At 32.6% G+C, this 26760-nt stretch overlaps 3 protein-coding genes across 14 annotated transcripts in view; 2 read left to right on the plus strand and 1 right to left on the minus strand.

The window, feature by feature from the left end:
• Positions 1 to 6827, plus strand: part of mnd (L-type amino acid transporter minidiscs) — a 27398-nt gene extending 20571 nt beyond the window's left edge. For all 5 annotated transcript variants that reach the window (XM_076620646.1, XM_076620647.1, XM_076620648.1 and 2 more), the window contains 3 exons: positions 606 to 755; positions 1279 to 1456; positions 1911 to 6827. In XM_076620646.1, coding sequence (XP_076476761.1) covers positions 606 to 755; positions 1279 to 1456; positions 1911 to 1972 — 390 coding nt within the window. In that variant the 3' untranslated portion in view covers positions 1973 to 6827. The remainder of the gene's footprint in view (positions 1 to 605; positions 756 to 1278; positions 1457 to 1910) is intronic.
• Positions 4575 to 15471, minus strand: LOC117159651 (ubiquitin-conjugating enzyme E2Q-like protein 1). Of its 7 annotated transcripts, none has more exons than XM_076620652.1 (5): positions 15330 to 15471; positions 13912 to 14075; positions 13672 to 13794; positions 13364 to 13571; positions 11194 to 13297 (listed from the first exon to the last, which is right to left on the minus strand). In XM_076620652.1, exons 1-5 carry the CDS (start codon positions 15361 to 15363, stop codon positions 13035 to 13037), a joined length of 792 nt encoding a protein of 263 aa, XP_076476767.1. In that variant the 5' UTR covers positions 15364 to 15471; the 3' UTR covers positions 11194 to 13034. The 7 variants fall into 7 exon arrangements, with proteins under 7 accessions (XP_076476768.1, XP_076476769.1, XP_076476771.1 ...); XM_076620651.1 differs by lacking the exon at positions 15330 to 15471 and adding an exon at positions 14229 to 14505 and having other exon boundaries at positions 13364 to 13568; XM_076620650.1 differs by lacking the exon at positions 15330 to 15471 and adding an exon at positions 14229 to 14505.
• A 111-nt stretch (positions 15472 to 15582) lies between these two features.
• LOC117159647 (centromere protein I) lies at positions 15583 to 22818 on the plus strand. 2 transcript variants are annotated; one of them, XM_076620644.1, is made up of 17 exons: positions 15587 to 17088; positions 17198 to 17242; positions 18137 to 18262; positions 18339 to 18488; positions 18589 to 18677; positions 18829 to 18959; positions 19029 to 19209; positions 19278 to 19390; positions 19460 to 19614; positions 19688 to 19888; positions 20217 to 20323; positions 20501 to 20692; positions 20793 to 20917; positions 20984 to 21101; positions 21462 to 21632; positions 21785 to 21881; positions 22234 to 22818. In XM_076620644.1, the coding sequence occupies exons 1-16, from the start codon at positions 17058 to 17060 to the stop codon at positions 21851 to 21853; spliced, it is 2004 nt and encodes a 667-aa protein (XP_076476759.1). In that variant the 5' UTR covers positions 15587 to 17057; the 3' UTR covers positions 21854 to 21881; positions 22234 to 22818. The 2 variants fall into 2 exon arrangements, with proteins under 2 accessions (XP_076476760.1, XP_076476759.1); XM_076620645.1 differs by having other exon boundaries at positions 15583 to 17088; positions 21785 to 22818.
• The last annotated feature ends 3942 nt before the right edge of the window (positions 22819 to 26760 follow it).

Here is a 26760-nt window from a genome sequence, read left to right on the forward strand (position 1 = left end):
CGAGGCGAAAACTACGATTCGACGACGATTCCAGCGAAAGATCAATTTTTCTCTCGTTCGACGACGCGGTTCAACGCGGGTCTCGTCGATTAAAAACCTACGAGATGGAAAACTTGACTGTTTTTGATACGCGCATGCGACTCCGGTTGACGGACCAGTTGACGGATAATACGTTTATCTCGACCGGTACTTGTCGTATCCGTATAACGTGGCAATTGTTCGTTCCTTTCTTGGCGTTTCGAGCGACGAACGAACGTGAAAATAACGTTGACGCTGATATTAGTTAACGGTATATCGTCGATCCGATTCTTCGTATTTATCGCTGGAAACGGTCGAATCGCAAATATTCTATAGAATAATTCTATCCAAAGTCAAACTATACGTATCGAAATAATCGCAATACTATTAAACGTTTATTATTTTTAACGTCGTTTGCTACGCGCTACTTTCGGTATTTCGAATTTACATCGAACCACGCGTTTTCCCTGTTTTCCTTCTAATTCTCCTAATTACAATTGGCAAATAATAAAATGTAAAAGATTCGTTTTTTTCTCGCTGTTGTACTCGGATTGGCTCAAGCGTTAAACTATAATTTCCGTTTCTAGTGCATTATCACCCTGGCACTTCTGATCATAGAGGATGTCTATGTGCTAATCTATTATGTTAGCTTCGTTGAAGCACTATTCACTACGCTCTCGGTGTCTGGCCTCCTCTGGCTTCGTTACAAAAGTCCCGATCGCCAACGACCGATAAAGGTATGCGAAGAATTTAAAGATTGCAAATCTTTCCTCCTCCGTATTTTATCTGTAATTGTTACAGCGCGGTATTCTATCCGTTTATAGGAAATTCCAAGATGCAAAATTCCACAAAATTAACGCATGATAACGACAATAAAGCACGATATACCTTGTATTTCTTTAACATTACGAATTACCATAAAAAAATCACAATATGTACAGCGATATGCTATATATATATATATATACATATGATATATATATATATATATATATATATATATATATATATATATATATATATACACACATACACATACATACACATACACATACATACACATACACATATCAGGCAGAATTGCTTAGAATTATTCAATTGCCTAAATTAGAATCGTAATAAATTTGTAATAAATTAGAGATCGGTTCAAACTAAAACCAGATTCGGTTATAAAACATCCGAAACGTAATAAACGAAATCGCTAATGATAAGGAATACAGATGAAATAAATAAATAACGTTGTTTCTTTCTCTTCGTTAGGTGTCCATCGTATTACCAATTATATTTTTCATAATATGTGCTTTCCTGGTCACATTCCCCTGCTACGTGTCTCCATGGGAAGTGGGAGTAGGAGTGATAATCATCTTATCTGGCATTCCTATGTATTGCATCTTCATTTATTGGGAAAAGAAACCTAAATGGATTATCAGATCGTCTCGTAAGTGCTCTCTAACGATTGTTTTCTTAACAGAGTATTTTCCAAATCTAATAATACTCGGACTTGCCTACTCTTTACTTAGAACGCAAGTAATAAAATAAAAGTCGAATAATTGATTTTACAGATACCCATATTATCGTTTGAATAACGTTATTTAAGATAAGGTGTAGAGCAAAGGGAACGACGAACGAAACAAAAATTTGATTTCAACAAACGTTTCTATCTACTACGATACTCCATGTTGCTCTACTTTTCCTATTTCCAATATTTTTACATCGTTGTTCCTGTATTTTTATATATTTGCATTCGATCTACAACGCGAACGAGCAAATGTCTGCTTTATCGAGATAAAATAGAAAATAGTTTCGTTTTAGTCGAATATTAATTCTCCTTGTAATTTATGAATACAGAGCATACGTTATTTATATAACCAAAAATTGTTTACCTTTTGCAGACAATTTCAACATGATCTGCGCTAAATTATTCATGTGCGTGCAAGAGGAGAAAAGCGATTGATCACCAAGTGCCGTTCTACTATAATTAATGTTTACGATTACTTTATAATTAGTTTCGTATAGAAATTTCTATAATGTGAATGTGCGCCACATCGATCCATCGATTTCTTCGTTTATAAATATCGCAATGACAACCATGGTTGTTTTATTACAAGTTGAACAGATCCGACTTCTACATCCGAACAACAGATCCGAATCTACAAACCTACGTTGTCTCTCGTAGAATGTATAAATGAACGAATCGATCGCACACTTGATTCGTATTTTTTATATACATATTATGAACGATATATCCATGATTTTCATTGCCTATATGTCAATTGGGCGGTTCATCGATTACACGCAACAACGTTTTCTAATAATTCGTATTCGTAACAATCGCATAGCATAATTGCTAGATATTAGTTGCATTTAACCAGAGGAGAATCGTCTCCTCTTTCACTTTCAATCTCATCTACTAAATTTCTCATTTATTCAAACTGCTTCAAAGCTATAGGTATAACGTGAGAAATAGATGCACCGAAAAGTATACACACGATGAGAATCTTAGAAAGTCAATTGCTCATTTATTATAGAATTTGTAAATACGTGTTAAGTAGAATTATCCCGGACGAATAAGAAAAGGTGGGAAAGGGAAAAGCAGAAAAGTAAAGGAATACGTCAACTTTTCTTTTCAGATAATTTCCCTTTGCATTTAATTCGTTAATTTCGTTTTCTTAATTGCCTTAACGACAAATTTTAACAACTTTTTATCGTCTCCGAAGAGATGATTTTCGTCTCGTTATGCGACCTCTTTGCCTAAATGAAACCTATTTTACAACAGAATTGTTTGCACTATTAAACGTTTGCACTTTGCACTTTGTCCTCCGTTGTCATTCTTACGGTTAACCATTCTTATGGTTAAACGACACGATTTAACGAGAATTCGACTCGGGATTCGGGATCAAACGATAAATTACAAATTGATGAATAGAAAAAGGTTTAAGAGAAAGAAGAAAAATTGTAGTTTCCAAGGTGATCGATACTCTTACACGCTTAAAAAATTCAAATACTCTTTACTTTTCATTTTTCCCCGTATTCTTCTTTGTTCTTATACGAATCAACGATTATTGACCACTTTGTACGTTTAACTACAAGGTTGTTTACCGTGTTCCGTAGATAATGCGTGTGTATAAAATCACATAAGACTGCAAGAAGTATTTGTCTCGCGATAATACACGTGCTCCGTATTGTGCATTGGCTAAAATTAATCGACAATGCATAAAATATTCGCCATCACGCAAAAACCTATTTGATTAATTCACGGCCGTGCATTGTTTTAGATATCGTTTAAACGCATTTCACCTAATCGTAAGAAAATGTGAATTTTCCATTTGTTCGTAATAATGAAAATAATACGTATCGGGTATTATTTTATTAATAGACGCATAATAACTGTAATACAAGCAGTAGAACCGGGTGTCGTATTTAAACTATTTAATTGTACATACACAAAATGAAGCGTTATAAATTATTTATGGCAATTCGATCGACTATATGCTGTTCGATAGGTGAACGCCATGCACCAGCGGCGTTGGTCCGTAAACCAATGATAGTAAGTAATTCTTCCATTGATACGTGTATGTCTCTTTCGTCTATCGCACCATGATTCTATTTAGTTACGTTAAATTATTTATAGAATATCGAAAAGAGAAATGATTATTATTCTATAATTAACGCGCTGAGAAAGTATACTTTGTGATTCACGATTGTATTTCTGCTACTACCGTGTGACACGTCTGGTCAAATAATGCATTTAAAAGGTAGGAAAATTGAACGATATCTCGCACACTCGTTATATCGAACGATACCGGTTATTTTATATAATATAACAAAGATATTTTACAACAAGATAATATTTTATACCGCTTGTTAGTTGATCAGCTACTCGTAGACCAACAAATTCGATATTGTATCGTTATAATAACGCCTTCTTAGCATTTTTTCTAGAGACGTTCCCGATTTTAACTACGACGCATAAATTTAATTTAGGATTTAGATAATGCGTATTTTTTAAGAAACAGAAAGCTGTAATATGTAAGACACTAGGCCTTTTGAAACACGTCGTAAGCAATTAATTAATTGTCATACAGTGATAGTAAATGTGTTCAAAAGGATAGCGATCGACCATGTGCCTTATGTGTAGCGCGTGTGAAAAGAATTTTGCGATTCAAATTTTTCGATACGACTACATTTGTACGCAAAACGTGTTGTTATATACTTTTATATATATTTAATTACGTTCGTTGCTGTTAAATTGGTCGTTATTCGTTTAATTAGTAGTAACGTTCCGAATGTGTTAACCGATCCTGAATCATTGTAACGTTATTTGTTTAAAAAATAACGAAAAACGTTTTCGTTATCTTTTAAAATAATCGACGATCGGATCGAAGTGACTTTTAGAAATAATCGATTCGATGAATTCGCTCGTGTACTATGAAAACTTGAAATATTTCGTATTAATCGCGCTTGTCGAGAGATCGAAATTAAAACGTACCCGAATGAAAATGTGAAAGAATGACAAAAGCGTAAGCAACGAATATCATGATAGGTGTAATAAACGATTTATTATAGTAACAAATCTTTTTATTTAATCATTTTCTAGCCGTGATGCTAGATAGATAATCGTTAATCGTTACTAATGTTTTCGATCGAATAGCAAACTGGATATAATCTTTCAACTGAATATCTTTCGCTCGTTTTCATTTTACGATCGATGATAGAGACAGTATCAAGTAAATACAACAGGACAATGTATACTATATTTGAGTCAATTTACAATTAGCACAGAATGTCTCGCCCACTCATATGCATATATAGAATAACGTTGTTGATTTCAGAATACTGAAAATTATATTATACAGTGCTATGAAATATGTTTGGAAATTGGCTAGCATAATAAAAGCTAAACTTAACACTATGCTTTCCCTTTTCTTTCTTTTTTTTTTTTTTTTTTTTACAAATGTTAATCGACGCGATATAAAAATTTATGCAGGTGTTTGTAGCATCACATGTCCAAGGCAATGAGAGTCGAAACAAAGAAATACAGGATCGAGGGACTACGTTTTCTCTTTTTCGCTTAAAAAATCTGTAGATGTTACAAATATAAATAACATGGCTGTATTAAACATTTTGTATTATGCGGTAACGGAAATTACTCGATCATTGTAACGAATGTCACATTCCTTCTATACCATTAAATTCTTAATCTTACGTTTCAATGGAACGAAACTAATTCGCTGGATGAGACATTTTTTGGTAACAAGTTAACAAAAATATTTGTAAATATATTTAGATACCCAGGTAAAAGTTATAAAATATTTATCATTAGGTTATGTTTATTACTACTGTAGTAGTATCCTATTACTGTAGGATCATAATGGTTTTACCGATAATCCATTCGACATGGAATTGGTAAAATACTGGTTTTCGCAACTAGATCTCGAGCTTTATCATTACCGTTTCCACCTTGCTTTTTCAACTACGTGTCACGTTATCTGTCATTTATAAAAGCAACGTTTAATGCGATTATAACTCAGTTACATTGTTTCCGGGAAAAGAAAGTACAGAAAGCATTCGATACTTGTACAGAAAGATGTTTCCCGTAGTTGCTATGCTAATTCAAACGTGAAACTTTATTGTTTTTCGCCATTTCTTAATGAAACTTTTGCCAACGTATTTGATAGATGTCTCTGATTAAAACGAGTGCGACGAACTCGTAGAACCGATCCGTCCTCTCCGTATATATAACCGTTTAAGTGTCGCCTTTATTTCCAAGATATCGTAAGGTATCGCTACAGTGTATTTCTGTTTCTAATTACGCGTCTGTGGCAGCGTACACGTCACTGCCGTGTTCGGCAGCCGGCCGATTATTGCACAACGGGCATATGCAAGGCTGCAGGAATGCAAGAAACGTCCGTTATAATTTGTAACTCGATTAAAAGCGAATATCATGGATGTATCGGGTTTGGGTTTGCCTTGGTACTTTCGATCGAACCGTCGCCAAGTAAACGACCGACATCCAATAGCGATGTATACGCTGGCACAGAACGCACGATTACAAGCAGAAACGGAGTGTGCAACGGTAGCTTGTAACATCTTGGAAAGTAAGCGAGATGGACGGTTGTTATATGTGTGGGAAAAGGATACTCAAAAAATGTGGCGCTTTACAACGTATTAAAAAAATCATGGTACTGGAAGAGAACGGAACGGTTCTACGAGTTCACCATGAGCCAATCGCACGATGTAATTCGAATTACATTTACTTCTTGATATGTATTTAATTATCATTTACTAAGTAAGCAAATACGCTCCAAATTACGCTCCAAATTACGCTCCAAATGGTATTTGGTGTCGTTCAAATCAGAAAAATGTGACAAAGGTGTTGGTAAAGGTTTTATCGATCACGAGTCAAAAATTTGGCACGTCCAAAATCTCAGTTTCTAGGAATAGGATCGTTTTTACGTGTGCGCGATTATCGAATGTTTGCCGTAATGATACAAACCGAAGTCACGTCCGAAACCTGTTGATTGTGAGCATGAATTCTTAAATAACGACAACGTCTTCCGCTCCTTCGGAACGTCTGCAGAGTTATCCTTCTGTAAGCGGCGGCGTAACCCAACCATACTTCTCGTGCGTTTTTACCAGACTTCTGAAGGATTCTTCGGCGGAACGTCTGTTAAATTCTTTGCTGGACTTTGGTTTTCTCGCTACGCGGCCCTGAAAAGTAGTTTGCGGAATAAAATAGTTTTGTTTGTATGTGCGCGTGCGTGTGTGTGCGTGTGTAATTGTTTATCTAATAAATTTTTCTATACATATACAGGGAATTATCTTGCAAAGCTCGCAAGGAAGATTATTAATATGTAATTAATGACTATAACACGTAACCGATATATATATATATATATATATATTATATTAGGTTATCCGGAAAGTGTCTTTCTTTTACAGACACGTCTTTTACAACGACGCATCTTTATACAAACGTGAAAGCTAATCCATCAAACGTTGCGATCTTTATCTCGATAGAACGAAATGGATAAAATAATAGAAAAGGGAAAGAAACTTTTCGGACCACCTAATATACATATATTTAACCGATAACGATTAGCCGACTTGGCAAACAAGCAGATTATCAGTTTTTTTAACGGTTAAATTTAATCCAGTTAGGATCCCATCGATGGTAAACGGGGTTCGCCACTTTGATTTTACAATTTCTTTCCACCCGTTACGGAGACTCGCGCTTTCGGTTTTCTATCGTGTCTAAACGATAACCATTTTTTTTTCTTAATCCGTCGAATCTAGCTACAAGGGTTTCTTCCTTTCTTCGTAAAAATGACGACCATTTACCAGTGTCTCTCCGTATCCCCTAAATCTCTTTCAAGTCCGTGAAGCGTTTTGTTCCTTTGTTGTCGTAAAAACGACGATGGTATCGAGCGATGTTGGCAGAGAATCGCACTATCAAACATTTATCAGCTCCTTACCGTATATTCTTAATCTCTTTCGAGCCAGCGCAGAATACTCACTCTGGCTTTGTAACTTTCTTTTGCCGATAGTCACTTGGAGATTATTCCCAGCATCCTCACGTACACGGTCTCCTTTTGCTCCGCGTGCTCCGCAATCTCTATCGCGTTATTCGCACGAGCTACGACACCTTATTCTCTAACTATTCGTTCCATTGCTCGATTATATCGCCAAGTTTGATCTTATACGTTCGACGCTTCGGCCTACGAAAAGTCAGATTTTCTACGTCGAGAGTAAGTAAAAGAAGGCGAAACAACGTTTTTCCGTTTATGGGCAAACCTTCGAACAAATAGAATAGGAATAAAAGTAGATAGTGCGAATGTGTCGCGCAAAACGGTTGCTCGAGCTGACGCGAAATATTGGTTTTTCGCCTGTACGAATACCCAGACCTGTTACGAGTTACATGTTACTTCTGTTGGCAAACAGGACGGTTGCCCGACGAGTATGTCCCTTTATAATAAAACGTATCCGATCAAGCGTACATGTTCGCAAAGTATCGGATCTTTTGGAAACTTTGGAATCGGCGAAAGATCGCGAAGAAGATCGAAAAGGATATTTTACCTGGCCTTTAACGATGCTGGCCGCGAATTGCGTGATAACAGCTTCGATCGTGTACGCACTGGCCCATCCTCTGGGCGTGAGAAGCTCCATACAGATCGCGCCGCCTTCCATAACGAAGCCTTTCTCGATTCTTGGCGATATAACGCGCATAAAAGGCGGAGCGAACGGGAAACTCTCGGGAAACACCATATGGAGAAGTATGTAAGGTATATCGAGCTCCCTCATGTCCGCGGCCAGTTCACTTTCCGGATCGATCTTGTGCAGTCTCACGTGCCACTCGAACAAATTGTCGTTTACCAACTCCGCGGTGAACGTTGACTCCAGTCGATTCTGCGTCCTCTGAATTTCGCTTAGTTCCTTCATTAAACGACGTAAGCGAACTCTGTTAATCGGCATTGCAACCGTTCCCTGAAACAACGTTAAAATTACGAAACGAATCTCGAGTTACGGACACTTGTTACGGACAAAGTTTCGTCGTTTCACGTTCGTAACAAGCGTTTATTTCAACGTCGTTAACCACGTTTCGATTACACAGCTTGTCGACAAAAAACGCTCGAAAGCTATTCGATTTCTACTAACTAACGAACGATTTTCTCGAAAACGACGCGCCATGTGACAATATTTGTATTAACAACGCTACTAACACACTTACTAAGACGTAGAAATTAATGGGAAACTAACGATCCAAAACCATATTTACTATCTTGTTCGTGGTCTGGTGTTGGTGTTGGTATTCGTTGGAATACCTGTCATATGCAACGTAAATTGTTTATTCGCTTTACGGCTTTATACGGTTCGATTAAACGCGGTCAAATTAAACGCGAAAAAATTCAAATTATAATAACAGAGTGTGTCTGCCAATAAATTTGCAAAAGACTTCTCTCCGTCTTATCCGTCTTATCCGTCTTATCCGTCTTATCGACAATTATGAAGCGAATCTTCGATATTGAATTCGATCCGCGTCCGTAAATTCGACTATTCGACTATAACGAACACGATCTATATAAAAGATACGTCTGTGAATACATCTGTACACATAGTAAATGGACACATAGTAGTAAGAAAAATACCTGCGTGGAATTAGCAGTAGATTTTTTTGACTTGAAGAAACAACTTGCATGATTAGAGTTGCTAGCGCCGGGATTGTCGGACAATGCGGCATCGGTAGGAGTGACCGCATCCGGGCGATGATGTCGACTCAGAAGCCTCCTGGACGGAGAACTCGTCGAACTGCTTGCTCCGTCTTGCTCCGAGATCTTCTCCGAGGGTCGAAAGAATTTTCGAAAAGCAGCCACCACCTTCTCCTTCGATCTCGTAGACATGGTTCTGCCAGTTTTACGATACGCTATTTATTTATAATCGTAATTTTCTGTTGGTCAAATTTCCACCATCTCTGAAATGAATCGATACGATTAAAAATATATAGTTTAATTTATCGTTTATCGTTCAAATGGGTGGGCGATAAAGTTTGTCAAGAAGGTATGATCGAACATTGAAATTTCGATTTCCGTTTCGTTTCATACTACCCCGATAACAGCATCAACTGCTCTGCAAATTTTTATGAAACTTCACGTCGTTACAAACAACGCTTATTTCAACCTAATTTCCACCTAACGATAAACACAACCTTCGTTTCACCCGCTAAACGTTACCAATGTTACGACAAAAGCACTACTTTGAATATTCTCTATATTTTGTCCGTATTACGTTCGTACGTACGTTACGTCCGTATTATTCGTTCTGCGTGTTTCTACACTTGTGTGTGTGCATGTGTGTGTGTGTGTGTGTGTGTGTGTCTGTGTGTAATTAAACATTCGCGGTCTATCTATGAAAAGTGATTACCTGAAACGACGAATACGTTACATTTTTCCATAATTTTCACACATATACACGTTCCGATACACGAGTCTTTCAATTTTTACTAATTTTTAACAACATACCAAGTCAAAGCTTTTGAAAAGCTTCAAACGGCAAAGTAGAACGATATAAAATACAATTCTTCTCGATACCTATGAAAAAGTAAACTGACTGACTCGTGTGTTATCATTACGTTATCGAAACAACTATAATTAGTAGATTTACGTAAACAATCTGAAATCTCTCGAGTCTCTGAAGTCTCCCTGAAAAAGAAAGCGATACAACGAAGCACATTTTTTATGACAACGTGGTGGACAGATACGTTTGATATAAATACATTTAATATCCGCCGATAATCGTTGGCGATTAATATAAATAAACCAACTATTATATTATTAGTCAAACTAACCGGAACGGTATAAAAGAATTTTCTTGCAACACGAGCTAGCACCTCGACGCGCGATAACGCGCCTTCTACGACACACGAATCTCTGTGCTCGCTCTATGGTGGTAAAACGGTAGAACCACCAACTCCATTCGGCAACGTGTAAACGAGATACCATGTATACGATTCGTTTCATAACGTCACATTGCTCGTTACTCTTTGATAGATGGAGAAACAGGTTTCCTATATTGCCAAAGCGCGAGTATCTTTTTAGCGGAATAATTAATAGAAGAAGAAGAGAAAGACGAAGGTTCGTCGTAGGAGAGTAGCGTAGGAAAAAGAGGCTGGTGCGAGACAAGATTCGGTAAATATCGCGCCAGCATCCGCAGCAGCACAGATATAGACAGTATTTAACACGAGTCGTTTGCAACACTGCACCACTCACCCTTTTCTCCCTTTTCTCCCTTTTCTCCCTTTTCTCCCTTTTCTCCCTTTACGATCAGCGGTTATTCCGTTTGGACGACCGTTTGCTAGTCATCTACTAACGCGTCCGTGGTATATAAATAATGGAGAGAAGAGGCGCGATGCGTTCGCCTCGAGAGCACGCACGGACGCAGTACGTAGACGACAACGGAACACGGCGCAGTCTCCACCCTCGTTGAAACTGGCCGGGCGCGTAGTTCGGAAGGGTTGCTAGCAACCATGCCCAGGGCCGTCTCTTAACCTCATCCAGACCAACGCCTTATTACCATCTTTCGAATTTTCAAATGTTACGTGAAAAGTTCAAACTTATCTTAAAATTTACCAGTTAAAAGATGAATAAATTACGAGAAAAGCAACTCTGTCAACTATATATCGTTAGCTCCGATCGTCCAGTCTGTTTTAATTACTGTTTCAATATTTTACGACATTTTCCAGCCTATCTCAACATTTTACTATGCTGTCTTTTACACATTTTATTTTATTATCATCGCTTTTAATCAATCGCTCGCTCTACAGTATCTTTCTTATCACCTATATACCTTCCATAGAGATTTCGAATCGTCTAATCCGAATTTACCAAGAGATTTATCATTTCCATCGGATCCAATCGTCGTCGATGACAAACAACAGGTCGTTTCGCCATAGATACGTAGTATAAAGTGTTAGAAGCGCGTTTCAGCCTATTTCATTCCAAGCAAAATCCCTTTTAAAAACACGATCTTTTAAAAACATAATGTTTTACACCTATGTCGATTAATTACACGGTGATTTTTTCACGATCCTTTAATCACGGACGATTGTCGTTTCACTGCTACGGCAATAGTATATAGTGGTATGGCAGTTGTACAAGTTTTCACCATTTCCAGTAAATAAATCTGTTACGCGACCCCACATACGCTGTATATGGTTTAAGAAGCGCCATTCATTATACGAAAGTTACGAACGAACATCGATACGTCTCAAAATTTCAAACGAGTACGAAGCATTATCTTTTCAAAAATAACTCTTTTTATCATTTTTATTAATCGGAAAAATTTGTCTGTATAAATAGCTTGCCTGTAAAAAATTTCATCCAATTATTATATCATTATGTTTCACGATAAATAAAAAAAAGCCCATTTCCAAAAATATAATAAATTCCATCTGAATAGCAATATTAAGCAGTAACATATTAGGATGCCTTCTTTATAACATATAAGAAATACCGTACAACAATCTAAATGTTATTTTAATCAAATAATGCCCGTCTACTTTATCCTACCAATCGTTCAATTATTTTTTACCGTAATCATTCGTGGTATCATGCGCGATACGAGACCAACTATTAACTATTATAGCGCGCCTCTACGCGTGCGTGCGTGCGTGCGTGCGTGCGTGAATGAAATTATTATGTAATAAATTAGATCGAATTAAGAGACATAGTTAGTTAGATAAGTTTCTAATTGATTACAAATTTTAAAATACATTTGTTATTGTTTTACGCGTGTTTAAAATATATCGCGCGATCGATAAATATTTATTCGTGCGGAACCGCGTTATAAACCGTATAGTGCTTTCTAGCGATCATCTTTAGATGATAGAACTGCATAAAAAATTAAACGATAAAATAAGCGCAACAAAATTTCTGATCCTTTGCACGACACGATGAAATGGTACACGGCATTCCTAATTTTTCCTTTAAAACAAATTTCATTGTATAATAAAGCTATCGTATTACAACCAAGTTATACAGTATAAATAAAATTGAGAATCCATCACGCGTGATTCGATTTATACAATATTATAATTTATTCGCTATATAGCCTTACGAATTTATACAATCTGCGGCCCTGTTTAATGCAAGTAAATTTAATAACTTAATATCGATCCAATTTACGCGTATCATATTGGCAAATATTAGATTACATAGGGGCAGATTGTAACTGGTCAACCTTTTAGTACAACATGAAAATGGTACATAAATTAAAAATCTTATCTAGACTAGTGCAATGTAGTAGATAATTCAGCGTGTAGCGATAATTTACCAATAAAATTAATTATCATCTCCTGATATTTTAAAGAACTTTTAAACGCTATAAAAAACACTCGTATAAAAAGATATAATATATAGATACTAATGTGTCGTAAATTTCAGTATTTTTAACATTCGCTCGCTTAACGCAATTAAATTAAATTAAATTAAATTAAATTATACTTCTACTTATTCTTGCAGATACTATTTACTCTTCCACGGTTTTATAATATAACAATTTAAATATCGATTTGAAAATAAGAAAACCAACACATGCTTAGTTACGTAAGCAAATACCAGAAAGCATGATAAATATTGAACCCATATCCATTTCAATTCTTCCCAAATACTAGGTTGATAATGAATTAAATAATCCCTATAAACTAGTTCTCCTTGGATAACTACTACGTTTTCGCTCGAATAACCCGACTGTTCCATTACATATTTATCGCTTATTTTAGCTGCAACTGAAAGAAATTTTTATTACCGTATCTTCTTTCTAGTAAGGGATAACATTGAAAAATACCACTTACATTTCCTCTTAAAATTTTCCATAAGTAATTCATCTATGGAATAGTCGGCAATTTCTATACTGTGATTATACGTTTGATATAAACCTTCGCTAGTGATCACGCTCTTTTGTTGCAATATCAAGTCACCGTAGAAACATACTTTCTGCGCCTCTTCGTTTAACGTATGAGTAAAATATGCAATGGATTCTATCGTCGTCTCCACTAACTGCTATAACAGAATTAATATCGTCGCTTATAAATAACAAAGCAAGAATAATACAATAGCGATAAGAAGAAACGATAGCAAAATAACAAACGTACGGTCTTACCTTTAGTTGGAAATTGAAGAAAAGTAAAAGTTTAAGAGATCTTATAGGTTCGTCGGTATAAAAGTGTGCTTCAAACTTTAAAATGTCCTTTCTACCATCCATATTTGTATCTATTTCTCGAACCTAAAATCTTTAAATTCTCATTAATTCTTATGCAAAATATATATACGATAACAACAGTTTACAAATATCAATGTAATAATTCGTATCTTTTACATTATAATAACGTAAAGATAAAACCTTTATCAATATACAGTCATCCTTGATTTCGTTATCCTTGTATGTTTTAGAAGTTGAACAAATTATAGGATTAATACTGTAATCTCTGTTTGCTAACAAAATATATTTGTAGTTAAACGATACATCAGGCTTCTCCATTAGTACACGATTTTTCAACGAGTAACCTGAAAATTATATTAGTTAACTATATAATACAGAATATAAAAATATAAATTACGCTGCCATAAAATAGGATACCATAGTTATGAATGTTACGAATTATGCTAAAATATACTGACATAACTACGTGTAAAAATAAAATGTTAAAAAATATATACCTCCTGTGTTCGAAATAATGAAAAAAGGGGTAATCAACGATAAAACTATAAGAAATAGTACGACGAGAAAGCTTAAAGAACATATTTTACTTTTGTATTTATAATCGATAGGACTTGAAAATATTTCGAGAGCAGCCATTTTGGCGCGTTGCCTTGGAAACGATTAAGAAAATAAGTATATACGTATATATACATATATATATACATATATATATGTATATATATACATACGTAGGTACATGTGCATAAGTAATAGCCGCAAAGATATAAAGATAGAGCACGGGCAGTCATACGTTATGTTTATATAGTACAGTGTAAGTGGACGCGATGTGGGAAAAGAAAGAGAACGCTGGCACAGAGGCGCCTTCTGTCCTTATCTAATTAGGCATTTATTGGAAATTTTTGGATTTTATTGGAAATTTGTTATTTCCTAACCCCAATCTAGTGCTGCACCATGCGGCCAAGCGCTGAAATCAACTAAAGTTAGCATACACAAGAACCTATAAAATCAGGGGCCTACCCTCTTTAGTTGCACACTAGCATAGACAACATAGAACCAACCGTCAATCATTAATTTACTATGTAAGAAAATACTAAAAGCGAATTCAAGATAGTCACGTTTACAGTATGTTCTGTAGATTCGGAAATATCGAATTCACGTAGTTCTAATCCTACGTTCGTCCATGTTGACGGTTGTACAAAGAATGCTCGAAAAAAACTCCATGTCTATGTTAAATTGCAACCAAACAGGGCTGATCCTTAATTTTATAGGTTCTCGTATATGCTAACTTTAGTTAACCTCATGGTTGACCGCTTGGCCGCACGGTGCAGCACCAGTACTGTAAAACAACTGGAACTACGGACGTGAGCATTCTCGTTTTCTCTTCGGTTTGGTTAAAATATAGCGATAATAATCTTTACTTAGTTGTAAGATGTAACATTATTGCCTTTTCTTACTACTATTTAGTTGGTTTCTCCTTCCTAAAGTTAAGAGTTGCATCTTCGAATTCGACGCATTGAAAGCTACCAAATTGCAATAAAATCAGAAAAACCAATAATGTTATTTCCATTAATACGAAGTTCAGCCGTATTTTTACTTACCTTCGTACGTAATAATATTATTAGTAGATCGCATTAATTCGTGCCGTTGGGGACAGATGACTCTGAAACGGATGTTGCTTTAATTCATGCTGTAGCCGTTAGGTTTTAGAGGTTGAACATTTTGTTATTTGCACAGTCAACAGGTGTCGCTCATGCGCATAGAAAAAGCTGATAAAAATCGAGGCGAATATCGAACGCAATAAAATATTTCTCCGAAATGGTTTCATCATTTAATATGCAAAAGAGTGCAGCTGAAGCTTATCAATTGATTCTGGGCATTTATAGTGAAGCCGCTCTTTCGGAAAGAACGTGCAGGAAATGGATGCAACGTTTCAAACAAGGTGATATTGAAACTCAAGACAAGAAACGCTCAGGGCTGCCGAAAAAATTTGACGATGAGGAACTGTAGGAGTTATTGGATGGAAATCCGGGACAAGACGCTTAAAAAATTGTCAGTAGTCCTTGGAGTCGGCATATCGACCGTGTCGAGACGGCTACATGACCCAGGGAAAATCTACAAGAAAGGAAAATGGGATGCCTCGTTGATTGTCAGAAAGCTGAAAGTTGAATGAATCGCTTGGCATTTGCATTTCCTTGCTTCCTAAGCATAGGGGGAAGTAACTGGGAACGAAAACTGGATCTACTACGGAAACCCGAAACAGAGGAAATCGTGGGTGGACCCCGAACAATTTCCAACATCGACACCAAAACGGAATATCCATGGAAAAAAGATAATGCTATGCATTTGGTGAGACATGGAAGGCGTGGTGTATCATGAATTTCTAAATCCCAGTGAAACGGTTAATGCTACAATTTGTCAACGCCAACTGAAGTGATTGAAGGACGAATTAATGAAAAAAAAAAAAAAAAAAAATGCCCATCGATGGCCAGTAGTAGGCGCGAAAAGTACGGTTAGACAAACACTGATGAACCTGGAATGGGAAATTTTCCCGCACCCACCATACACTCTCGACACTGCTCCTTCCGGTTTTCACTCTTGTTCCGTTCCATGCAACACGCCCTGGAAGACACGCATTTTGCCAATCTCCCGAGGAACTTTGAAAATGGATCGATGATTGGATCACCTCAAAAGAGAAGCCAAGGGATCCAGCTTTTACCAAAAAGATGGCAAAGTATAGTCGAAATTGCAATTGCAATTACTTTGATTGATATCCGATTGTAACATAATATGAAAATAATAAATATTTCAAGTAAAAAAGCGGCATAAATTAACGCAACCCCTTCGTAATTACTTTAAAAAAAAAAAAAAAAAAAAATGATCATATGTGCGAAAGTTCTCTGATAGCATGAATTAATAATTAAGTTTTATGATAATATTAACTAGTATGTCAAGTTTCATATATACGGACATAATTGCAATGTACTTGTATTTTCGATCAATCGATTCCAATAGCTATTCCAAACTGTTCATCACTGGTCCGAGAACAACCAGAACGCTGAGAACATGATCTGAATAATAAACCAGAATAATGAGCGTGAACACTGAGCACTCTCGCTTCCTCCCTGATACAAGCCATAAGCTCTATGACTTATGACAATATATAGTGTTTGTTTAGAATTTTAAGCGGTTAGAATGAATTTTTCATTATCAATAGCATTATATTCTTTACCTTAAATATTACTTATAGGGATAACCATTGTTTGATACAAAAATAGGTTAGGAACATACGGAAAGGAAATATTTTAAGTTGTTATGATATTTAGGTTATGATGTACAACAATATCGTTAAAAATACCGGTAATGATTTAGTTAAAAAGTGAGCTTTTAAACACGATTGAACGTTTAAAAATGTTTATTTCTTTTTGTTACAAATAATTTGTTGTTATACAATATAAAAAAATGACAGATGAAGAAAGGGATACCTTTTTAAAGTTTTTACGAGATTTGAAAGGTACGTAACTAAAAATACAATAAGCATTAAAAAGTATTCAAACAGTAGTATGATTTACGTTTCAATATATAAAAGAATAGTGGCGCTAGTACTTACAGTTATAGTGTATTTGGAATTATTCATTAGGATGTGTCCATGTTTTCTAAGAATCTAAAGACAACAAATAACAGCTATAGAACCTTTATTATGGTAACGTATTCATACCAAGCAGAAAAGTATTTGAACATGTAATTTGTCATTTCCTTTGCTCTAAGAAAACTAAACATAAATAAATGAATTTCGGTATGTTTTAAATGATTTTGAAAGGAAATGAAAATGAAAATTTAATATCTGTCCATTACTGAGAAACTTAAGGAAAAGGGAAATTATACAAAGAGAAAATATAGATCATTTAATAAGAAGTAAATCAACAACTCGGCTCATAATTAAAGAGTTCAATAATAATGAGAATATTGCGATTAAACCGCCATCCTGACATCAGAAGAAATTAACACCAAGAGAAGAGAAATCAGTTCTTTGCGATATAGAAAAAAATTATTTTTTACCTGCATCATGGTGCCATTGGTATTAATTATTACTACAAAATTGAAGAAAAAAGCGCATGTATAATTATGTCAGCAAACTTTATGGAAGAATAATATTATGTAATGACGATATTGCAATGCAATATTGTATTGTAATTTTTGAACGATGAATTGCTTTTCTATCATCCTGTTTGAATACTTTTATTATTGACTGTATATATGTACATATATACCATAGTTATTTTCCCTTACAAATATATATTACTAATATATATTAGATTGATATAATATGCAAATAGTAATGCATGATAAAATGTTTTTAATTTTAAATCTTCCAATAAGTGCATTTTTTCTGTCCTTTCTTTTGTAGTAAATAAGAAAGATTATTCTACATTTGAAGAATCACTCGGTATATTACAAAATTATGCCGCGACTAAAGGGTTGATAGATGAAGATATCGATTTGTTAGCAGATATTATTATAAATACTGAATTAGGTGAGCATACAGACCGTTATAAGAAACAAACAGTTACATTCTATTGAAAACATAAAGGAAAAAATATGTTTGCCAGGTGCTACTAAATTAGTATCCTTAGCAAAGTGTTTAGTTCCAAGACACGAGATACCTGAACGCACAGTCAAGTCCCTTATTTCTTGGTGCCTAGCATCTATAAATGAACTGCCTATTACTGTATCCACTATTATTATACAATGGACAGTTGGTAATATTTTCTTTCTTTTTTTTAATCGTATAATAATATGACGGAACAAAATATATATAAGATAAAAATTTAAATTGTATGTGTGTTTGCGTGCTTTCAGGCATATTGGACTATCAACTAATAGATAAAAAAGTTATAAATATATATTATAGCGTCTTCTTTTATATGATGTTGAAAAAGGAAAGACTGGTAAGTGTGTATACATTCTGTTTACCAATACTGCGTATGTAAATTTATAAAAGAACTTGTAATTACAATAAAAAATTTTAATAACGATCATAATATAAGTCATATTGCGTAGTTACATTATTTAAATATTTTCCTACTATTACCATTGTAGGAAAGACATATAGCACGTATCATTTATGTATTAACAAAACCAGAAGATGTAACTCGCAGAGATGTATCTAGATTACTAAATCTTCATCAGAAATATTTGAAACCTCGTAAACATATTATTGTCTTATTGTCGTAAGTAATTGCGATTTGAGTTGGTTCATTTAACGAATGTAATATTAATTTGCATAAGATTTATTTTAGATTATTCAAATCTTACAAACCGGAATTAGTTCCTGAAAAAATTCAATCTATAAACACAGAAAGTGTATGGAAACCGATACCTGAAATTTTGCGATTAATGCTTCAAGATGCGAAAAGTCGTTTAGAGAGTCAACAAACACAGGACTTACATTCAGAGTGTTTTAACTGGAATGTATTTGAGGTAAGTATTTGATAATTATAAAATTTATATAAACGTCGAATATTCATATATTTCTTTAACTTTAATAGTTTATGAAAACAAAGAAGACTGTAGCACCTCTGTTACCACCTGTAGGATATTTTCAAATTGGCTCCAATATTTTCAAAGAAAAGGATACAAAATCTATCTTTGAGATTTCTAGGTAAATAAATAACATTATTGTTTTATTACGTTTATTGATTGATATTCGTTACATAGTAAGCTATTACAGTACAGAAGAATTGGGAAAATTGCACTTAAGTGTAGAATTACCGTGTAATGCCATATCACTTTTGTCTAATATTGCTGGGTATCACCTTCTTACATTTGCTGATTTCCACTATCAGAGTAGATTCTCTTATAATCTCTACAATACTTTAGTAAGAGGTACATCTATAATATAATCTGTAATATAATAAATGTTTCTAGAAAGATAAATTTAATGTTTCTTTCATTTCAGCATTTATTTTGGAAAATGAAAAATTTTCTACAGAAGAAATTAACAAATTACTTGATATAACTATAGAATTTTCACAATATATGCAACAAGATATACTTGTCGTTAATCGTTTCCTTGATGAGTATCTGTATTTTAATACGGGAGAATATCAATCAAAGTTACTAGTTTTATTGCAATGGATGACGTCGGTGTCTATTAGCGGTACATTTTCATTTATATTTATTAAGGGACTGCGTACAAAAAGTTAATTCTCTAGAAATATATTTATTCAAACGATCTTCGTAGAATATTTCTTCTTATCGATAGACTTTGATTAATTGATTGATTTATTGGTATCATATTGGCTTGAAAAGATATGGATAAGCAGAGTTTCTATGGTCAATTTTTATAAAGATTTAGTTATCTATCCTAAAAACCAATTGCTTCTTGTTTCTATCAAGCGATTTAGTTCAGAATTTCGTTTACTTAGCGCTGTATTATATATTTCTGTACTTAGTGTAATTATTTTATAAAAATAAAATATATTCAGATTTACAGGAAAAGATATTAGTTCATGTACAAAATATGTTTTACGAATCAACCTTAAGTATGAAGTGTGAAATTATCAGAACATTGAAAATGTTGATCACAAATTTGGTATGTTAAACATATTATTTTACTACCTTATTTAACTTACAGTTGGCTTTCCTATTGCATAAATTACTTTTGTTGAAACTATTTAGATATCAAAAATAACATAAAAATAAGAGTAACATAATTATTAATAAAGCAATAGTAGTCAACTGACAATTTTACAATGCCATTTTTTTGTAGTTTGTTAGTCAAGCATTTGAAGAATGCAGTCATAAAACACCTGCACCATTTCTAGGGCAAGGTGCAGTGGATAATTTAGAAGAGGCTATTCCTATTCTCACAAAAACCACAAAAACCCTTATCGTGTCTGGTTTAAACATACATTCGTACGATATTTTATTACTCTCAGAAGCATTATCATTTTATGAGGAGGTATATGATGAAGATAAATAATAATATCTTCGTATAATTAATATAGATAGTAATGAAAATATTAATAACTCAGTGCCGTACTTTTACTGAAAATGTTTAGATTTGTATATTGGAAAATCGAAGTACCATAATGTCGTTTACATTAGCACCTCCTGCAGTAATTTATGGAGGCTTTATTACGAAGCATTGTGCGATTTTGTCAAAAGTATGCAAATTGCTATTGAGGTATGCATCCTATAAACTTTGTTTACGTTTATAAATTAGCCTTTCAATTTCAATATCTGCTCACAGGTATCGTAATAGGTGTTTACAATTAAAAAATCGTAAGATACAAAAGTTATATAAGAAAAAGTTTAATACTATATCTATCTATGCTCAGGACATTGTTGAAGCATTATGGTATGACGAGGTATGTAAATATGACACTGAAATCAGTTAATGAATAATCTAATCATCAAATGTTAATATTCTGTAATGAATTTCTACATTAAATTGTGCTGTTAGGCTCGACTAATTTGAAAACATGTATTTTTTATTATATTGCCGTTATGAATCGAAATTAAAAATTCGGATAAAATATTAATAAAATCCCATCGGGATGGAATTAAATTAGAATGTTGTCAATTAATTAATTATAATTAATATAATATAAGAATATTATGTTTAAAATATCTTTTCTGTATTAAATTTTCACCATCAGAAAATAATTCTTCTTTTCCTAATTTTGGCATTTAAGAATTATATTTTTTGCTAAATTTATATTTTTCAGCCATTTAAAAAACGCAGTAATATGTACTTTTTAAGAAATGTTCCAACGAGAGCGATGGAAGATTTAAAACATTGCAATCTAAATTGCCTTTTAAATATTAGTAACCATTATGCCATCTTACCTTACAAATGTATATTGAACAAAACAGGACTGAGTATTAACACAAGAGAGGTAAGAAATAACGCACAGTTATTTTTAATCTTTTTGTCTATTAGTTTTTTAAATAATATTGACGTATCTAATAGAGTAGAATTACTTTTTAACATTTAATGATAACTTCTAAATGATAAAAAGTTATTCCAGCGATGATAATATTTTTACAGGCTGCTATGAGCGTAGCATTGTATTATTATCCAACCATAAGTGAATTTCTTGATATATTTCAAAATTAACTGTAATAATAAATTTAGATATTAAAAGGTATGTACATTATTTCCGAAGAAATTTAAGATACTCTTGAGATGTAATAAATGTTTTTAACTGTACGTTTTATACATTAAAACAATAATTTATAAAGTTTGTAATAATAAGTACGTGTGAAATAAGTTGATTTAAATTAATCATTGCCTTTTATTTCTTTGATTTTTACATAAAAATTTTCATGTACAGTTCATTCAACAGTCTTTAATACATATCTACCTAATGAAAAGTTACATATAAATTATCATGGATGCCTTGGGCTCATACTTTAGAAACTATATCATTTTTTTTTACATATCTTTTAATTTATCTTACTTATTTTATGCATTAATATTTAGTGTACACATTGCAGTTGATGGAAAATTACTCATGTTTACATGAAAATAGTAGCTTGACAATGCATTATGCAGAAAATCTCTTTGAAAGTGAGCGTGAACATCTCTTAAATTTAAAATCTATATAATGCTCTATTAAAAGTATTCTAAATACATATTCTAGAAGAGGCCATGCTATCGATGCAACATCATTCTAAATACTAAATATACTTTATAACTACCATACTTTAAAACAATACATGTACGTATTACTAATACTATTGATAGTGCGTTAAAGAATTGATAGGGTACCATTTTGATACATGTTATTCATCAATATTTCGAGTAAGTTTCAAGAACAGAACAAAAAAATTTATATATATATAAAAAAAAACTCGTTATAACTGAACTATGTATATATTTATCTACTGCGGATTGATTTTCACAAAATCACGTTCATTATTGCTTTAGAATTCAATCGTACCGTGCAAAGGAATGAATAAAGAATGTAAATGTATAATACTAGTCACTATGTTGAATTCAAAGAAAGATTTACTCTAAATATCAGTATATACGATGTATTACTATTATTTAATTGATACAATATATACCATATTAGCATATTTTTCTACGTTTTCTTTTTCTTCGCTATAAACTGATACAGCTACGTACATGATAGTACATCATCATGTCAACAATAACGATTGAAGACAATGACAACATCAAGAACTTAGTGCTTCTATAACGATTATAATATGTTATAAAATTGTCCCCAGTTTTAATGAATCAATCAAAACTGTGAAACTTTGCTTAATATCATAACATTTGTACCATCTAAACATGTCTCATGTTAAGCTGCAAATGAAGTATTTTCAAAGATCGATATAACAACCAGATACATATTCATACATCTAGTTATTTATACCTATAAAAATAATGATTATATATGGTGACGCATTACGCTAGAAAATTATATTTTGCTATGGACACATTCAGAGATGTTATAACTACGAGTACATATAAGAATTAACAGAGAATGTTCACCTCTACCAAAATTTTTAATAGATTCTTTCTTTTTCATGATAACATACAATTTGATTTGCAAATATCTTGAAAAGATATTACATGTTTTCATTAATAACTGTACAAGCACTTTACTAAGAATAGCATAGTTAAATTTCATCAATCTTGAGCAATGTATCCATGTTACCTATACTATTTTAAATTGTAACATGTTTTTATGGACTGTCTTTGGTGTAAATATATTCTCAGACTAGAAAATAATAGTATCAAGAGGCCTGGAATGTGAAAACAGTAATGTACATTAAATTTAGTAGATTTGGTAAAAGTGCACATCATTTTTCATGATATTAGCGATCAGAAACGTTGCTTCTATATGTAGCGATTATAATATGTCAATTATAATTAATTTGTTCAAATCAGATAGTATGAGCAGCATAAAATAATGTTTGGATATTAAAAGTATCAGTAGAAATAGAAATATTTACAACAATGTTTAATACTTATGCTGCTTAAACTACTTTGGATGTAAAGCCTGATATATTCTTACAAAGATAGGGAATAAATTAAAATTATTATTAAAAAAAAAAAAAATGTATCGTAAACATATGATGTTATACTAGTAAACAATAACAATTAATATTTTATTGTCGTGAATTTGAAAAAATCATTAAAACAGTTGCGTTTGTTCGGATGAGAGTACTGAAATAGCATTTAGTTATAGTCTGTGATTGGCAGTCACTCGGTTGTAATAAAGAATGATTCATTTTAGAAACTAACTTTAAATTACATGTAATACTAATAACATCACTGCAGTTCCATGTTGACATTAAGTTGAATTTGAATATAACTTCATCGGCAAACACTTTCTAAATATGCTTTAGGAAACATTAGCTAAATATACAAAGTTCAAAAGAATGTAAAACATAATAATGGCAATAATTACGATACAACAATTTTCTTTGTGACATTAATAATCTTATTCAGAAAAGAATAAAATACCAGCAGATATAATTGAAAAAATAAGTATAAAGAATGGTTTTATTTATTTTAAGTATTCCAAATAAGATAGTTTACTACTCGAAAATTATATGATTCCTATATAAATTCCTTCAATGTAAATACTTCTGTACTCTATGCATACAATAATACATCAGAGAAAGTTTCGGACAATAATTTACTGCATTGAATATTATTACTATATTTAGATCTCATGCTGCAGTATATATAGGATAAGATATATCATTCCAGAAATAGAGATATGTAGAATAAGATATTTCATTCCAGAAATTCGCTATACAAGTTTGTGTGCAATGATTGTATAGATATTAGATTCCACTAAACTTTTCTTTTTTTATAACAAATACTGCTTTAGAAAAAAGCATTGTCATTAGATTTCCTTAAACAATTTCTCTAGGTTCCAATATAAAATTTATGGAACAATGCCAGAAACCTTTACATTTAGATTGTTAAACTAGTAGAAACTATTATTAAATTAAGAAACAAATATTTTTACGTATCAAATAACTTTTCTAAAAAGTTTTGTATCCATGAATCGCATTTTTATAGTTTTACAATAAACGAGAAAATGTGTTTTACGTAACATAAATTAAATATACTGCCTTTTTTCATATTAGTGTTATTATTACATTACTCAAGGTAAAGAAAGTTTTATTACCGTCTTATTTTCATTCCAGCATTAATTATAACTTTAAAATGCATTTTTTTAATTATGATTGTTTATAACCATGAAATATCAAGATTTTTTAATTGATGTTAGTTAAAGGACATAACATGGAGGACTTCAAATAAAAACTAAAGAATGATATTATTTTATAATAAAAAAGAATTGTATTTATAAATGCTAAATGAAAGTTTTTGAAAATTTTGTTCAAATAACATTCCTATAAAACGCTTGAAATTCATAATACTTCGTATTAAATTTTAATGCACATCTAAAATAATTACAAAAGTATATAATGTTTCCACATATTGTATATTTTCTAACTATGAAAGAAAGAAAGACATGAATAGTATATATGCATTGGCTTCAACAAAGTTATAAATTACACAGCGGTTCTGACATTATTGCCATTCTTAAAATAAAAATTCTTCATCCGTATGATAATATTTAATACATATGGTAATCAATGTAAAATTAAGGTGCTCCAGTAAGTGCCTAATGTCATATATATTTTAATTAAATTCGAGCTCTTAATTTTTGTATTTTGGATATACTACGGGCAGTGACTATAGCATCTTTGTAAAAGAACTTGTTTCGCATATAGTTAATATTAAATCATTGGAGATTATGAGAATTCAATTAAGCTTAGTGTACAAATAGCATTATGTATGGCACAAGGTACAGATCAATATTCATTATAGTATTGAAATTGTATTGCCAATGTTTTTCTTCGTTCACACGTACTTATGATACGAAAAGGGATCATTGAGAATGTATATAATTAGTAACAGGTGTAAGGTATGCATGTTGTTTTATAATATTCAGAAAGTATACAACTAATTGCATATTAGTATATCTGGATAACTTGATTTATTTACACTATGTCTTATTTAAAGTCCATGCGCCTACTTTTAAATGATAGTAATGTCTTTAGAGAATGTTTTTGTTTCCGTTAAAGTACATCATACAATTATAACAAATTTTGTATGTTATCTATTCCCAGCTTTTATTACCAAACAGAATTTGAAAATAGCCTTATGTCAGTCAAGCTTCTCGTATTTAAGATGTATTAGACTCGAATTGTTGAATATTTTGTAAAACATAACATTTATCATTCCTCGAACTATGATATATGACAATAACTAATTAAAATTAAATGATAACGACATAATTCAAATACGCTTATCGTCATGAGGATACTGCAAGTGATAAATAAATAAATGAACAAGATCTTACATGTTGGTAATAGATATTAGAAATGATAAGTAATATGTTATCGTAATCTATTCTATTCTTTAAATTTTTGTTGCGATTCTCAAAAGGTAAAATGAGACACGTCACTGATGCTACGATGTTTTGTTTCACTTTTCAAGTACGTTCCATAACAACCAAAAAAGGGGGGATTGACAAGTTATTTTAAACTAATATTCAGGCTTGGGACTAATCTGTATATTGATGTAAGCATAAATAATGAAGCCCAATCTTAAAACACCGCAATCAGGCCTGTGTAATTTTGATACAATTAATAAAAAATGATAATCACATAGCGTTTTTTTTTTTTTTCTTTGTTGCAATCGTTAACTGCGTTAACAGCCCATAGCCATTTAGAATAAGAACGTTTAACCATACAAACGCTTAAAACAAATTTTTCCCGTACTGCAGCTTTTTCAACTTATTTAACAGGAAACCAAATAAGTTTCCATTAAAAGACTTTTAAAATCAAATTAAATTAGATCAACTCTCTGTTATTTGCTAACAAAAATGTCATTTATATAGAAATACCTTCAAATGTACTATAACATGTCATTGTAGTAGAAAAGTAAATTGTGATACTAAACAAAATTTTTAGCTTCTTAGATGT

This window comes from Bombus vancouverensis, chromosome 8 (genome assembly GCF_051014615.1).
Source record: "Bombus vancouverensis nearcticus chromosome 8, iyBomVanc1_principal, whole genome shotgun sequence".
Lineage (NCBI taxonomy): Eukaryota > Metazoa > Arthropoda > Insecta > Hymenoptera > Apidae > Bombus > Bombus vancouverensis.

What these genes read in the sequence shown, in the direction of transcription:
- LOC117159651 (XM_076620650.1), bottom strand. Translation starts at nt 14,367, where the DNA reads ATGGCTGCTCTCGAAATATTTTCAAGTCCTATCGATTATAAATACAAA. An exon ending in ATGACTGTATATTGATAAAG is followed by an intron (nt 13,795 to 13,911) that starts GTTTTATCTTTA and finishes TAAAGATTTTAG; the next exon opens with GTTCGAGAAATAGATACAAA. An exon ending in TCTTCAATTTCCAACTAAAG is followed by an intron (nt 13,572 to 13,671) that starts GTAAGACCGTAC and finishes ATTCTGTTATAG; the next exon opens with CAGTTAGTGGAGACGACGAT.
- LOC117159647 (XM_076620645.1), top strand. Translation starts at nt 17,058, where the DNA reads ATGATGTACAACAATATCGTTAAAAATACCG. An exon ending in AAATGTTGATCACAAATTTG is followed by an intron (nt 20,324 to 20,500) that starts GTATGTTAAACA and finishes ATTTTTTTGTAG; the next exon opens with TTTGTTAGTCAAGCATTTGA. An exon ending in TGAGTATTAACACAAGAGAG is followed by an intron (nt 21,633 to 21,784) that starts GTAAGAAATAAC and finishes ATATTTTTACAG; the next exon opens with GCTGCTATGAGCGTAGCATT.